The sequence below is a fragment of the Phyllostomus hastatus genome, unplaced genomic scaffold, assembly GCF_019186645.2.
Source record: "Phyllostomus hastatus isolate PE091 unplaced genomic scaffold, TTU_PhHast_1.1 phas_scaffold_501, whole genome shotgun sequence".
NCBI classification, from domain to species: Eukaryota; Metazoa; Chordata; class Mammalia; order Chiroptera; family Phyllostomidae; genus Phyllostomus; species Phyllostomus hastatus.
Genome location: NW_025334033.1, coordinates 10,668,107 through 10,685,196, shown reverse-complemented (window position 1 = coordinate 10,685,196; position 17,090 = coordinate 10,668,107). Strand labels below are relative to the sequence as shown.

The following is a 17,090-nucleotide window of genomic DNA, read 5'->3' as shown; positions in this document are numbered from 1 at the left end:
TAGGAGAATAAATTCCTACTTCTTTTTTAAAAATCAGCTAGTTGGTCTTTCCTTCTTTCCCAAAACAACTTTGTATAGTTACACAGGTTGCTTACTGAATGCCTAGCCAAGGAAATAGGGCAGAAATCCAGCCCAAATTTTGTGAGCAAAACTGTGCATCTTTGTTTAGGGCTACTTTCTCTTTGAAGAGCATTCTTTTCCAAATTGTACAAGGGTACCCTGTGGGCTAGAGACAACCCTATCACGCTATATCCCTTTTCCACCCATCTTTCCTTTTCCATTCAGTCCCTCTTTCTACCTTCCCAGGTTCAATTGCTTCTTTCCTTTGATTCTAGGTGCTACATGCTCACTGTTGCTCAGGTATTTTTCCAATAGCATTTGGATGTACTTCCCTTCAAAGGGCTTTCTAAAGCCTTGGCTTCATTTCTTCTAGTATTTTTGGCTCCCTCCCATCAATGCTGTCTTGTCCACAGAAATTGTTCTCATGGTTCTCTTACACTATCTGCATCACTTTCTCTGTCAAGTTGTTGAAAGACTTGTATTTGTATATTTAATAAGTTTGACCTTAAATATTTTTAAATAAAAATATTTTAAAATATTTTTTTTGAAAATATTTTTTTAACTGAAGGTCTCTAAAGAACTGTCAGCTGCATCACTTTTTTACTTATGTCTAAGGTATTAAACTTACCACTTCCTTCATTTTGGGGGCTTGGTATAAAAATATGTTTATCTTGGTTCTCTTGTTGAGACTTAAATTCAGAGTTTATTTTTACAAAGCAGATGTTACCACTTCCTTAACTTATCACAGGCACATTGGGTACTGCCAAGTAGTTTCTCCAGATCTCTTGCAGCTCTGAGTATATGCTCTAGGCTGGATGTTATGATAAACTATATTACCATTCTATATGAGTATTTTAAATTAAGATATCTTTTGATGGGAAATAGTGTGTTAGTCTGTGTCTTTTTCACTGAGGTTTGTTTCTTTTTTATGATATGAAGGAAAAATGTACTGATATCTTAAAACATGTAGGAACTATAAAATAGACAAAGTACAGAAGGCATATTAAACTAACTGATACGAACTTCAGCGCTCTTTTTTTTTTTTTAATCCTCACCCTGGGACACGCTTATTGATTTTAGAGAGAGGGGAAGGAAAGGAGAAAGAGAGCGGGAGAAAAACATCAATGTGAGAGAGGAACATTGATCAGTTGTCTCTCATATGCCCCAACTGGGGATGCATCCCAACTGGACACTGAACCCGTAGCCTAGGCATGTACCTTAACCAAGAGTGAGCCACACTGGCCAGGGTGAACGTGAGCACTCTTTAGTTCTCTATTTCTTAGTACTTATTTGTGATCCTTGTTTAGAACTTCTCTTATCCATATACATGAAATCACTAATTATCAAATAGTATCTATAAATTTTTTAGAAAATATATTTTGAAAGATAGATAAATTTGTTACATTGAAAAATTGTTTTTTACAAATTAGATTTTCCCCAGGGTAAACAGTGATGAAATTGGCCCATTATCAGTCATTTCTAAAATGATGCTCATCAATATGGTAAAATAAGACCAAGTATTGGCTTATATTAAATTCTGTTTTCATTAGCTAATTGAGAGACAAAATCAGGCTGGCATAAATGAACAAGTACAAAGAAGAAAAAGTAACTTGATCTGCTTCCAAAAGAGATCTAGCCTCTAGTCCAGAACGGCAGGGACTAGAGGAAGAATGTGACCTGTTTTATGTGACATTGGTAATCACTCTTGGTAGGGAAAAGGTTGTACTTGAAGCAGTAATATAGAAATATCCTTACAGAGTATTATGGCAGACTGTACCACATGATCTCTTGGTTCTAGATAGTTCTTTAGAAAGACAATGCTTCATTTTACTATTACCTTTGAAAATAGTATAAATGTGATTGGGAAATAATAATAGCACCTTTGTTACCTACTGCTGTATAACAAATTATCTAAAATTTATCAGCTTTAGACCACAGTTATTATTTTCAGCCCTGTTTCTGAGGGTTGGGAATGCTGCAGTGACTTAATCTAATGGCTCTGGTTCAGGGTCTCTCATGAGTTTCCGGTCAAGCTGTCAGCCAGGGTTGAATTCCTTATAAGGTTTGACTGGGATGGGAAGATCCACTTCCAAGCCTATCACGACTGTTGTCAGACCCTAGTTTCCCACTAGGAAACTAGGGACCAGGCTTCAGTTCCTCAGCATATGGGCCTCTCCACAGTTAACATAGCAGCTGGCTTTCCCAGTGAGTGAGGAGAGAAAGAGACAGATGGGGGAGGGAGAGTTTGGTAGCGAGAACACACCTCCATCAAGGTAGAAGCTGCAGTGTCTTTTTTATAAGCTCATCTCAGATGAGGCATACCATCACTTTTCTCGTATTCTTTGGTCACACAGACCGGTACTGCCACGATGTGGAGAAAGGGACTGTAGAAGGGTATGAATACCAGGGGGCAGAGGTCATGGGGGCAATCTTAGGGGCTGGCCACTGTCTTATCTTACATTTATTCAGGGCTGGGCAAAAGTAGGTTTATAGTTGTGAGTACATGAAACACGGAGTTTATTCTGGTTTTGATTGTATTATTGTCCGTATAAACAACTGTAAACCTACTTCTGCCCAATGCCGTATTTTACAGAGTACTTCCATATTTGATCCTAACTGCAGCTCTTGTGGAGAAAACGGGGGGATATTTTTGTTCCTTTTTACACTGATGGCACCAGGCCTCAGGACAGCGAGATGATCTGTTAAGAGTCAGATGGCAGATAGATTTGACCCTGTTTTGTTCCTCACACCAGGAGATTGTCAACATACTATAAGACTTTCCTCTTTGTCCTGTTTCTCAGACATTGAGAAGAAAGAGAGTATAAAATAATACACAAAGAGAGAGCAGGGCAAAAAGAAAGTCAGGTAAATTTTTTTTAATCTGTCTGTTAGCATCTATTAAGAAGATCCCTCTGACTACATTTACAGGAATACCAATACCAGTACTATAAAATTCATTTTAGCAGTTGATTGTGTTGCCTTAATGCTCTTCTTTTTATTCCTTCAGTTTTAAGTTTCTGCTAAGTTCCAGGCTGTGCTGTATCTCAGGGATACACTGTACCGCAGGGATAAACAGTTGGCAGGAACCTGCCGGGTCGGCAGTGAAGGCCTACATCTAACAACGTGGAGTGGGTAGTAGTGGAGCTGTGTGCACAAACGAGGACACCGACGAATCCGCCTTGGACTGAGGAGTGCGATGTTGGGTGTTTTTATTTTCTAATCTTTTTTTTTTTTTACCGACAGTGAAGATACATTACTTTCATAAGTGGGAAAGAAAGAAAAATTAAAATCTTTCTAGGATGGCTAAAGAGCACTTTAAAAATAAGAGACCTTTGAAGGATAAGTAAATTTGCTGGAGGGAGATGCAGGGGTATGAACACAGCATATGCAAAAGCACAGAAGCTTGAAACACAAGAGTTCAGAGTATTTAAATAAATGGTCAGGAAGGTTAAGGCAAAGAAAAGATGCTGAAGCAAGCCACAAAAGGTGAGGTTTGATAAAGGGCCTTGGCCTGCCATGCTGCCATGCTGCGGTGGGACAAGAAACTGTGCTAAGATTGAAGGTAGAGAGTGACATGCTCTTTGGAAGCCCAGTGGGGGGGAATGGGCTGGGGCAGCAGCCAGTGAGGAGGCTTGATCATTAGTCCATGCAAATATGATGAGGACTTGAAGTGTGACAGTTGCAATGAAGACTTGAGAGCCATTTCAGTGACAGCTTACTTGAAATAGTAGTTTCATATGGCTTTTCCAGAGAGATGTGTTCCACTGAATATTTGGAGCCCTTGTGTAGACAAAAATAACTGCGTGAAAGCTCATGGAGTTACTCAGAGCCTCCCTTGAAAAAGGAATGATCCATGTCATGTATTAATAGATGTATGCTCTAATAATGTGAAAAGGTGAATACTTTTTGGATTGATTTCCACCTAACTCCTTGAATTGGTTTTGGGGAGAGACTTGAATGCATGTATGTTGACAAGAGAGTGATCAGCTGTCCTCTACCTGACCATGGTTTCCTACTTTTGATCTGGAAAATCTGCTCATTGTAATAATAGAAAAGTTTTGTTTCTCTGACATTACATCTCTGGAATTATGTATGATAGCATAATTCAATCTATGAACAGTCAGAAAAGACTGAGATTGAATGGACTGAGTTGGAAAGTGAAGAAAGCCCACTTACGAAGTGTTAAATAATAGATTGGACTGTCACTTGGGAGAGGCTTCATGGAAGGAACCCAACATCCAGTAGTTGATTCACTCAGGTATTCAACATTTACTGAGCATCTGCTCTGTGTCAGATGCTGTGCAAGGCATCAAGAATTCAAGCCCCAGTGCCTTCTCATTGCTTCCAAGGGTCTTCAGTCTAGTAAAGGAACAAATTTGTGTTACAGATGCTGATAGAAATATATAGGTTGTGGAAGCTGGGGATAGTTGGACTAGATTTATGCCTAAAGTACCTTTGAGTATGGCATAAAGGGGCTTGAAAACTATTAAATCCTCTAGCCATGTATATGACCTGTAATTACAGGGCAGCCAAGAAGTATTTTTATTTTAGTCTGTCTTTTTTGGGACTTAATCTTTTGGTGTGAACTGTGGCTTGCTTATAATTTTTAGTACTCACACAAAATCTCTTAAATTAAATATACACTACAGTATTAATAGTGAATGGCTGTCTCTGAGGAGTGGAGTAACAGGGGAAGGAAAAAAGCAACTTTTACTTTTCAATTACTTAGGTCTTGAGGCTTTGGGTTTTCAGTTTTACCCACCTGTGTAGCAAAGATTGCTGCCCTCTCTATTCCTCATCCCCATAAGCCACCATATTAATACACATAAGCTAAACCACAATTTAATAATGTCTTCAGCAAAGTAACCAACATAAATGCAATCAGAGTAAGCAACAGGGATAAAGAGTGAGTGGAAAATTCTCTTAGCATGTTTGTCTCATTAATATTTAGATGTTACTGCTGCTGTGTATTTCTTTAGAAATAAAAATGTGCTACATACAAATATGATTCAATAATAATATTTTAGTTTTATTTATAATTTTGAAGACTTGTATAAAGTATTATATAAAGATGCTTGCAACAAAAGAAGTCTGTAGTAGATTTGTAATGACCCAAAGAAATTTGAATAGTTAAAATTCAGTTTTTTAATAGGCCAGGGATTTGTTTCTATAACTCAGGTTTTCTTGGCTATAGTAGAAACCTGTAAATTATTCTACCTATCACTCTTCTAAATTATTTATTGAAAAAACAACTTGAGGTATAGGTATTTTACATACCACATACCTTTCATTTGGAAGAGAGATTATTATCCTGAATGAGAGAGAAGTAAATGGATTGCTATTCTTGAAAGAAATTATTACCCATGAATGAGAGGAAAGTAAGTGGATAATTTGTAAGTTCAAATGCAAATCATAGTTAGTTTGCAGTATACTATACTATCTCTTGCCACATGGCCAGTTCTAAACATGGAGTAACTATAAATGATGAGGCTGCTTTATATGAACTAAAAATAATGAGACTGTCCTTTCCAGTGTGGCTCAGTTGGTTGGCGTTGTCCTGCAAAGCAATAGGTCTCTGGTTTGATTCCTGGTCAGAGCACATGCCCAGATTGTGGGTTCTGTCACTGGTCGGGGCACATTCAGGGCACATTAATTCTTGGTGTCGTTGGAGTAGAAATGGGCAGGGATGAACCTCGAGTGAGTCTGTGCTTTACAGTTCCTGAGTAGGGGAGCGTGCGTGTCATGCATTTTATTCAGAACTGTTCGTTTTAGGTATGATTAGACAGACCTGGCCAACATCAGTGTCCCTCTTATAAATTAGAATTTGAGGTGTTAAAGCTCAAATCCCACATCTTCATTTATATTCTACATTATTGCATTTTAACTTTTTTTTTAATTCTCTGTCTTCAGATTACAATTCCTCGACCTTCTGTAGCATCTACACAGTCGACATCAGGAAGCTTTCACTATGGTCAGCAGCCAGAGAAGAAAGACCTTCAGCCCATGGAGCCCACTGTGGAACTTTATTCTCCAAGGGAGAACTACTCTGGCTTGGTTGTGACAGAGGGAGAACCTCCTAGTGGAGGAAGCAGAACTGACTTGGGGCTTCAGATAGATTATATTGGTCCTGACATGTTACCCAATATTGGAGAGTGTGACAAATCCCAAGATCTGGGACCAAAAGACCTTCCTGACCATAACAGACTGGCTGTGAGAGAATTTGAGAGTCTCCCTAGGGAAACTGAAGAGAAAAGCCTTCTAGGGTCAGATAATGAAGATGAGAAGTTGAGTAAAGGGCAGCGTTATATTGAGATCTCTCTCCCAGGAGACTTGGCAACTGTGGAAAAGGATCACTCAGCTACTACTGAACCTCTTGATATGACAAAGACACAGACTTTTAGTGTGGTGCCAAATCAAGACAAAAATCATGAGATAATGAAGCTTCTGGCAGTTGGAACTTCAGAAATTTCTCCCCAAGTCATTGACCCACATGAGGAAGGACAGATCGTCCAGGTGGCAACAATGCAGAAAAGTAAGATAGCTAAGGATGATGAAATTAAGAGTGAAGACTTGCTGGATCATCAAGGCGACCTCTCTAATTTTTTGCACCAAGAGGGTAAGAAAGAGAAAATTGCCCCTAGAAATAGAGAACTGTTTCATTGTGTTTCAGAGAGTGAACATTGTCCCCCATCCCGGAAGGATGTCGTCAGGTCATCCTTCGTAACTAGACACAGCCGAATCCCTGTTTTAGCACAAGAGATAGACTCAGCTTTTGAATCATCCTCTCCAGTCTCTGCAAAAGAAAAGCTCCTCCAAAAGAAAGCTTATCAGCCAGACCTAGTCAAGCTTCTGGTGGAAAAAAGGCAACTCAAGTCTTTCCTTGGGGACCTCTCAAGTGCCTCTGATAAACTGCTGGAGGAGAGACTAGCCACAGTTCCCGTTCCCTTTTCTGAAGAGGAAGTGTTCACTCCTTTTTCAAGATTGGCCATAGACTCCCCCCTGAGCAGGTCAGCTGAAGATAGCTTTCTGTCACCCATCATCTCCCAGTCCCGAAAGAGCAAAATTCCAAGGCCAGTGTCATGGGTCAACACAGATCAAGTCAGTAGCTCAACTTCATCTCAGTTCTTGCCTCGGCCACCACCAGGAAAGCCACCCATGAGGCCCGGAGTAGAAGCCAGGTAATGCTGTGTGCTCTCCCTCTGTAAAGTGTGCAGCGCTGTTTCTGTGTCTGCTTGACTGTGATGTGTCGGTGGTTTCATTTCTTGTTGCCTGCTTCTGATTGTCTGCTTCCTTCCCTGCCTTTCCCAAGCCTTATGTAGCAGTGTAGTAGAAGGGGTCAGATCGATCCAGGTTAATTCATAGCTTTCCTACTTTCTTGCAGCATGAACCTCAATTTCCCCACCTATAGAATGGGTTGAGCATTTGCCTCCTGGTTTGGGAGAATGAAATAAGGGAGTGATGTCTAAAGCTTCTTGCAGTACTGATTAGCCTGCAACAAAAGTTACTTCTATTCCAGTCCATTCTAGCCAATTTTCTGTCTTTGGCTAGTCAGAACCCTGCGATAACAGATGTCATTGTGATGTCAGATTCTAGTGAAGAATACTGCATCCATCATTTGATGACTGGACCCTGGTAGCACTGCTGTTTATCTGATTATAATGAATTAAACAAACCCTCCCCCCCCAAAAAAAAATCCTATAGATTTCCCTAGTTGTCTGCTGATAGATAGCAACTATACATAATAAAGTTACTGCTTTAATATTTACTGAATGTATACTTGTTTATTGAATTTCTCATGTATAGTTGACCATCAAATGATTATATTTTGAAGAAGAGGAGAAAATATTAGGAGGTGATGAACCAGTTAAGTGTGCTGTCCTTGGAACCGTTGCTCACTTGCACAGAGTAGAATGGTCTGAACCCTTGGAGAAGAGGAAAAGGACTGTGTTTTAACAAAAATAAAGTGAAAGAGTACATTCACATGAAAATCATAGCCTGTTCTAGATAATACAACAATAGGCCTCCACCTGTTACAGGATTTCTGAAGCATTAAAGTGAGACTCTATCTGTATCGTTGTCTAGCAGAAGTTGCTTACCCCTATCTAATAGTTTTGACTTGCCCTAGGATTTCAGGTTCAAGGGTAACTAAACATTGGATTCAAAGTGCTAGTGGGACTAGACTTCCACAGGAGGAATTGTAAACGATAAACAGCAGTCATTTAACTGAGACTTTTAAAAGGTGACTCCATGAACAATATTCACACATTCCCCTTTTTCTTCTGCTCCGCACCTGTGCGTAACAGAGATGGTGTGTCTGTGGCTTGAGCGACTTTGAACTGCAACAGACAAATCTTAATTATCATCATGTGTTATTTAGCACTTTATGTGTCCCCTAAAATTAACACTTGGTAACTAAGCCAAGCCTGTGGCATTTTGCCAGATATTAGAGCCAACGAGCTTGGAACTCATCTGGAAGCTCAGAGGGAACTCAACTTTCCCACTTAGGTCCTGGAACAAAGGAATTATTTTTTTCCATTTTTCAATTTTTACTATAAGATCCATGAGAGTAGACTTAACTTGAATGAGTTTCATGTCATTTTTCTGAATAAGTAGGTGGTAGGGACAGGGGAGGAGAGAAAATTCAGAGAAAAATGAGTGATTTGTTGTGGACCCATGGTAATGATGATGGCTGTTTACGTCCCTGTGTCCTGCGGGCACCAGTGCCACACTGAAGGCTCTTCTCCCACTTCCTCCGTAAGGGGGCGGGGCATGTCAGCAGTTTTGAGGTTTAAGTTCTTAAACTGAATGGATTTGGGGCTACAATAGAAAGGCATTTAGGGCAAAGAAGACATTGCTATTCATATGAATACTGTCTTCTCGATTTAGAATTCTGAGTTGCCAATCAAGAGGGGCAGTCAGTCCCCAGACTCAGTTTTCCTAAATCTTAGGCTGTTGTTTGGGCTTGAAACTGAGGTCCAGAGAAAGCAGTGACGACTTTTTTTTTAATCATTAAATGAAGCTGAAATATACTTTTATCTGTAGTCCCTGTTGTTGGTGAGTATAATTCATGTTGAAGACTTACATGGTGGGGTTTGATATCTGCATATATGAATGCAGAATTCCTGTCCTAGGAGCCTTAACATGTGCTGACATACTAGAGACATTATATTTTACACTAAAATCAGAAGAGTAAACATGCCATAGAAGGAAGGGGACTAACAACATTTAAGTGCTTCTGAATGGCAGGCATCCAACTAAGCACTTTACTTGGGTTATTGCACTTTAATAAATATCCGCATTAAAAGCTAGAAGAGATAAATCATTTGTCCAGGGTCATATAACTGGTATGTAAAAAAGTAACTCCATTTCCTTTGTTTCCTGATTTGACTTTGTGACATTATAGGCACACTTGAAGTGAATTAAAATGAAAGTAATTCTTCTTTGTACTTTTAAGACTCCGCAGATACAAAGTTCTAGGAAGCAGCAATTCCGACTCAGACCTTTTCTCCCGCCTGGCCCAAATTCTTCAAAATGGATCTCAGAAACCTCGGAGCACTACTCAGTGTAAGAGTCCAGGATCCCCTCACAATCCAAAAACACCACCCAAGAGTCCCGTCATCCCTCGCAGGAGTCCCAGTGCCTCTCCTCGAAGCTCTTCTTTGCCTCGAACATCTAGTTCTTCACCATCTAGGGCCGGACGGCCCCACCATGACCAGAGGAGTTCATCCCCACATCTGGGGAGAAGCAAGTCACCTCCCAGCCACTCGGGATCTTCTTCCTCCAGGAGGTCCTGCCAACAGGAGCATTGCAAACCCAGCAAGAATGGCCTGAAAGGATCCGGTAGCCTCCACCACCACTCGGCCAGCGCTAAATCCCCCCCAGGGAAGAGTAAGTCAGCCAGTAAACTCAGCAGATAGGAGCGAGGCTGCATCTCTGTGAAAGGGTTAAGATCTTCCTCCTAAATCTGATGCATGTGTGTCCTTGTACTGTCAATTTAAAAAAAATCTGTGTTGATTTTTTCTTGCAAAAGAAAGTAACATGATAAATTATTTATAAGGAGACAAATATATGATAAAGAATTAACCTAAGGCAGGCAGCAAGCAGATCAGGATTCAATGCCTTTGCATAGGAAGGGGCAAACTAGCAAATCCAAAAGGGATAAATTGATTAAATGAACTCTCATTATTTTAGCTCTGAAACAAAAAAGTCAAAGGTGGGAGATGGAATGGAATTTTAAAGGGTTCAGCCTACTTATTCTTGAAGGCTCTACTCAAACATACAGCAAAAGTGAAACTTCCTATTTTAATATTTTCACTCAAAACTTCCCAACCTTGGAGAGTCAGAGTTGCTCCAATATTTAAGTGTGTAAGAAGTCTGTGCCTGGGGAGCCAGTGCCGATATACGTATATTTGGCTTGTACGTGTGTCTGTATTGAGAGTTCACACCTTCACGCTGCCTCATTCCTAGTACCCTCTCCCTGGTTTCACATTTTTTAGTTAGTGTTTCTCACCTGACCCAGCCTCTCTTCTTTTATTTTAACAGTACATTCCAATATGCTTTTAGCAGCACACATTGAGAATTTCAAATACAGTAACTTTTTTAGTCCTAATATATTTCTTTGGAGCACTATATTCTCAGTATATTTTTGTGAGAAATAACTGATGAAACTTAGGTAATGGAAGGACAAGTCTAAGAGCTAGAGCTAGCTTGCAGGCTTTAGTACTTTAGGGAGAGAGGGGCAGAATAGGGGGTTCATACCCTTCAAGTTAGAACTTTCTCCCCTGCCCCCCACCCCCCTTTAGTTTCCTCTGTGTGGAAGGGAAACTGATCAGAGTAGACCTTGCTTCCTCAGTTCTTCTAGGTACCAACTATTTCCAATGTCAACCTCCAAGTTGATACCAAGGAAGTACAGTGCTGTGGAATATGACTTTATGCTTTTAGAGATTTAGAAAGAAAAATAGAAAGAAATTAGATATGTTGTTGAGACTTGTAATCCTCAGACTTTGTATTTTATACATTTAGCCAATAAGGAATGAGTATCTGGGGAAATAAATTTAGGTTCAGTATTTATCTTTTAAAGTTTTATTACCTGCTTCTCCTGTGCTTTAGTTTGAACATTTGGGTTTCTTGACCTGATTTCCCTGTAATCTCAATTTATAAAGCTATAAAGAGGATTATATTTGTTCTAATCTTACTCCTCTGCTAACAGGAATCAGGCAAAATTAAATCATAGTAGACTCTGAAAATGGGCTCTTTTTTCTGGTGTTTTTGTGTTGTAAAGACCTTATCAAGGTCAGGTAAATTGGTCTGCTTGCTGTTGAAATTTGCCTTCTAGCAAACATCTGTGCTTTCTCTTTGACCTTGTGTTTGCTGCCAAATCTAATATGAATTGGAAAAAAAATATATTTTCTCACCAAGTGAACATATTCTAATGCTGCATCAAAGTTGCCCTGAAGCTGCACTGAACTATCTTGTTCTCTTTATCTGTGTTGAGCTTTAAAAAACAACAAAACAAACAAACAAAAAAACCCTCAAAACACTATTGAGGCATATTTGGTCTCCCATAAAAAATGTAGCACAGTGTGGAGTCGATTTCTCTCTGGTTTTAAGCACTACAGAGGAATGCAACAGATAAGACATATTTACCATTTACCTAAAGCAGCTCTAATATTGGAAGACCAGTCCTTCTGTATTATATTGTATAATAGTTGCTGTAACACTATTTGCATGTCTTCATGGTAAATTATATAAATATTTATAAATATATAGAGAAACATATGCTTATATGAACTCATTCTTCCTCATTCTCCATTTGTTTAAAGATCACAGATGGTGAAATTTTATTGTGTGCCTCGCGTACACTTGGGCCTTGCCTATCTTCATTTTCTGAAAATATGTTCTTGGCATGTGACACTTAAGATTCTTCTTGCCTTCCTTGTATATAATGCGAGGGTTGGCAGTCCTTAAACAAGCCAAGATAGGTTATTTAATTTTCATTGTAAAAAGATTTTAATAGGGGAAAAATGACTAGGATGTGCTTGTAACACTGGTTAAAAGCTTTGTCATGTCGATCACGTGATGCTGTCGGCGGAGTGAGAGTGGACAGACTGAGATGATAATCATGGGTCCGATGTAAACTGGTTTTTGAAAAAAATCTCTTAAAATTACCATTTTACTTTACTCTTTTAACCTCACCTTTTAAGGGGTGGTGGGAGAGTAATCTACAATTAAGAAATTATCTTTTTTTTCTGTTGTATTACCTAAATTGTGCTAAAAGTAGCCAGCTTTAAATCCTGACCCCTTTAGTCAGAATGTGTTCATGGTAACCCACTGGAAAAGCTGATGAGGCTGCAGTTGTGCTGTATGTGTTATTTTGTATCTTACTGGCATTTCTCTGCTAGCAGTCAAGACAGACAGTGATGGCAACATGGCAACTTACTGTTTTTTCTCTTTCTTCTTAGTTCCTTTCATTTTTCTCCCAACTTTTCCACTGTGTTGCTCCCTTTTCTTAATGATACCAACAAACTCAAGATCCAGAAACAGCCTCGTGTAAAAATATTTTATTTTGCATGTAGAGAAAAGAGTTAACCAAAGATTTTTCTGCTTGATACTTTCAAAAGAACACAGACTAATTATATCTTACGTATCAAGAGGTCCACTTAAAGGACTACTGTCTTATACAGGGTGGGAGACAAAGGTAGTTTTCCTTGTTCGTATGGAAATTAATACAATAATTAATAAATAATAATACAAGAATAAACTCTGTAAGCCCACTTTTGCCCCACCCTCTGTAGAGATTTACTTATGATTTTTAAATGCAGTTTGTGCTTTCAGGTGCTCCATGTCTCAAGCTGAAAAGAGAATTCACAGCCCTAAGCACAGCACTTTGGGCACAGGGATTTTCCTTTTTATTTTTTTATTTTAAAGTATGTTAAAGTATGATACAGAGAACGAGTAGTGTTGTTTTTGGTTCTCTCTCTCTCTCTCTCTGTCTTTTTTTTTTAAGTGATGATATGTTTCAGTGAAAAACATAGATTATCCAATTTTAAACCAGTTTGGTCATTCTACCTAAGATGAGGGACATGGCCATTAATTAACGTCAAGCCAAACTACACTAAAAGTATTTTGGGGCAGAAATTAAAATTAACTTTTGAAAATCAAGTGCCTCATCATTTCTCCTATCATAACAAAATGGCTGGTTACCTAGTCACTTGCTCTTCCCTTCCCTTCTAATCTCTGGAGTATTTGGGTGGAATAGCAGATGGAGTTAGCGACAGTTTAGTCCCTTTTAGGTAGCATTTTCTAAATTATGTTACCAAATCTCCAGGGCATACAGATGGGTTAAAAGATTTAAAAATTCCACATAGTAATCTTTTGCACAGCTTTTAACTTTAACGTATAGTTTAAAAAAAAAAGGAAAATTGGGTCATCAAATTTAACTTTAAAGCACGGTTTATAAACCTCTTTTAAGTGGTAAGTCTTAGGCAGGCACTGTCATTCTTGGTGTGCAGGCTGGTGACATAGCTACATTTACTATTTTTTAAGTTGCATGTTGTGAAGTAAAAGATGCCAAGTCCTAAATAAGTAGCAAAATGGTCATTGAGACCCACTGGTACTATCCACATTATTTATTTATTTATTTATTTATTTATTTTTGCTTTAAAATACTAAGCCGATTTCAGCTGCTTACTAACACAGTGGACTAGTTGTACAGTATCTCTTTCTGTTCAGTTCCTCCTAGCCACAGTGGGAACTTGAGGTTCTTTGGTAATCATCAGAGATTCCTTCTAAGCCACAGATTTTTAAATGAATGTTTTTATGGTTATATTCAACATATAAGGAAAAAGGGTACATTGGTGCATGTTTTATAAACCCAAACACAGATAGTTAAAACAATAATTAGTTTTTCTATGCCCAATAGCTTTGAATTAAAAACAGATGCCTTTTCTCCAACCTTGTTCTAGGAACCACATTGTGTATCTAACATAAGGAACTGGTGGTAGGAGAAACAAGATCGAGAATTCAGAATTTAGGGGGAAATGCATCATACTCTGTCTATTTGAAAATATATTTATTTGTAGATAAGTCTAGATTTAATCTTGGACATCGAGGTTTTCACATTTTAAAACTTTTTCATTCCTTTACATCAGTCAAAATGTGGCATATGTTAAGGGACCATTTCTCCTGTCATGTTCATGTATTTTGGAATTAAGTTGTTTACATTCATTCTCTTAACATCTGCCCATTTCTGCTTATGTGCATTTACCACAGATGTGTTGGGGCTTTGCCTAAAGGGAGAGAGATTTTAGCACCTGTTTTACTGAGGCGAAAGAATGATTGACAATTCCTCCATTGTTTAACCTTGAGTTTGGTTGTATACAGTTTATTTACAATTATGTATCTGTGTTTTAATACAAAAAGTCTATAGGATTAAGGCATGGTAGTCCTCACATGTCAATATTTACCCAAGTTCAGAAACCATAGGTGCATACTTAAACTATAACTTAGAGAAGGGGATAAGATGGTTCTAGTTCTCAGACCACATGGAAGGATGTAGTACATTGCACACCTCAGGTAGTTGTAAGGACATCCTGCTTCCCTGTCTCATCCAGCAGAACTCTGGTGTGGACTTCAAGGATGTGGGAGTAGAACATTTGATTGAGATCTTGCCCCCTAGCAGTTGTCCTCAATTACGGCTCAAATAAACTCTTGAAAAAATTGGGGGAAAAGGGATGTAGGAGTAGTGTGGAAACATCTAACCATAGATATTCTTAGTATTTTGGCTGTCCCTTTAGAATTATGAGAAATTTAATCCAGATAGTTTTGAGAGCCTGAGGAATCTGTTGCCAACCTTGCCAGAGAGAACTACAGGAGGCATATGGGGAATTCCTTCAGTTCTTAGGTAGCTCCAGGACGTGGGATAAAGATCCCCATTCATGCAAAAGAGAACTTGGATGCTGCACACCTCAGTGCCTACATTTCCCTGGCTTGACATGTAATGAGGACATTCAAGTCTTGACCCATGAATACATTTTCTAACTCAGTTGTGATTATCAGCTCTGACATTTTAATTACTCCCCTTAAGCAAATCTGGGTCAGAAAATTAAAGTACATGACACGACCAAGATCATCTTTAGGTTATATGCAATCTCAACACACTGAGTAGCCAGGAGTACCATTTCCTAAGTAATGATTTGAATATTTCCTTAGACTTGGCTGGATCCTTGATCTTAAAAGAAGGGTAGCCGTTTCCTTCACTGTCCTGTAAAACTTGAACTGGGTCTGCCTCTTTAATTGGAAGTGACAGTTACCGGGGATAATGTGTATTCCTGGTGATGCTGATGTCTCTCTCAGATAACCTGGACCAAGAGTTCTTGGTTCCTGGACCTAGAGAATAAGGTACACTGAGGCAGACTTTGAGCCCATGTGACTAGAATTTGCCGATGACATAATTTTACACATTAGTGATGGATGGAATTTTATTTCTTTTCATTTAATATTTCATATTGTGTACAGAAGTGTTCACTCACAGTTAAAAACATTAAGTAAATCACATTTTTGTATAAACTGCTCTTGCCATGGCTTTCCTGCTATAACATACAGTTTAAATCCTTCAAGTTCCGTGTGCAGCACACTCGGCAGACCTGGAATCCATGTGGGTGTTCTCCACTCACCTCCAGGAGTAAACAAGGCTACCAAAGCTTGAATGTGATTTTTTTTAGGGAGCACCCCAGAGAGGGGATGCCCTTCGGACTTTTTCAAAACTATTTTATTTTTACGCTTTTCACACCAGATAGGTAAATCAGTTCACTAAGATAAAAAGCATTCAGAGATACGAATAGGAAGATAAAGGAATTATAACAGTGTGCTACTTGGGGCTCTGAAGTCAGATCGGGTGAACCAAATCAAGAAGAGAACAGGTCTGATGACCCAGGCTTGAGCCTCCTCACCTCTCTCCCCCTGATACACAGGCCCTGGTCCTCCTCCTGACTCCTTTCCTAAAATAGCCAGTGCTGATTTAATTAGGCCATTTACTTACAAATTTACAACTTTTAGGAAAAAAGGAAGGGAAAAATACCTAGTTTTGCGTTAGATATAAATCTTGGAAGTTATGAATTATTGGCAGCTGTTTAATCAGATTGAACCACAAACCAGAATTCACTCTCGTCGAGCAAGACCAATAAGTTAGCATAGAGGACTTTAATAATTCAAGTTTTCTCCCTTTCTTCTCCTCTTCATGAAATCAGAGTGTTGAGAAATTGCTCTTGGAAATGCCTCCAAAGGTATTGTGTCCCTTTGCCCTCCAAGCAGCCCTCTTTATGCATTTTTGCTCAGGCAACCAAGGACATAGAGTATTGGAAGAAATATGGAGTGCTTTTGTATAGGTCATCTGTACATAAAAGTGTAATTATTTATTTAATTTTACCATTTGTATCATATTAAAGCTTTGTACAGTGTTTTAAGTTCTGTTTTAAAATTATTTTGTATTTTATTTTTATAATCTAGTAATAAAATATTCATTCCGCATGCAACTCTAGTTCTGTTTGTATGATGGCTTGGATTTAAAAAGTGGGAAATATTTTTCTAATTTTAATAATGTTATTAAATGCACAGAAGTTCCAAGATCAACAGGGCATAAAGTGTTATATAAATGTAGTACCACATTTAGAAGGCTTAGAAAAGCACTGGACTGAATACAAACTATCAGTATCCCTGCAGATGAAAACCCAGGGTTCAGGGATATGAGATGGATTCCCATGTGATAAAAGTGTTAAAAGCACCCTTTCAGTCCATCATTCTATCTCTGGCTGGAAGTATTTTTCCTTCTGTGCAGGGACCACCCCTCATAGCACTGGAGTGATTCTTGGTCCCCACCACCCTCTCCTTTCCACTTATAATCATTTTTGAAGGAGAGGAACTCTTAGGAGACATTCACATGGGCACTGCTTCACGTCTCCCGGTTTGGGCTGGCCTGGAGTGTTGGTGCTGTATGTCTTTCTCCCCCTGGTTTTCTTCCTTGATTTCCCAGT

The 17,090-nt window shown here is 38.9% G+C and overlaps 1 protein-coding gene across 4 annotated transcripts in view; it reads left to right on the top strand.

Annotated features, from left to right (window-relative positions):
- TTBK2 (tau tubulin kinase 2) overlaps positions 1-16,580 on the top strand; it is a 136,197-nt gene extending 119,617 nt beyond the window's left edge. For all 4 annotated transcript variants that reach the window (XM_045822252.1, XM_045822251.1, XM_045822253.1 and 1 more), the window contains 2 exons: positions 5,971-7,238; positions 9,515-16,580. In XM_045822252.1, the coding sequence (XP_045678208.1) occupies positions 5,971-7,238; positions 9,515-9,977 (1,731 nt within the window). In that variant the 3' untranslated portion in view covers positions 9,978-16,580. The remainder of the gene's footprint in view (positions 1-5,970; positions 7,239-9,514) is intronic.
- The last annotated feature ends 510 nt before the right edge of the window (positions 16,581-17,090 follow it).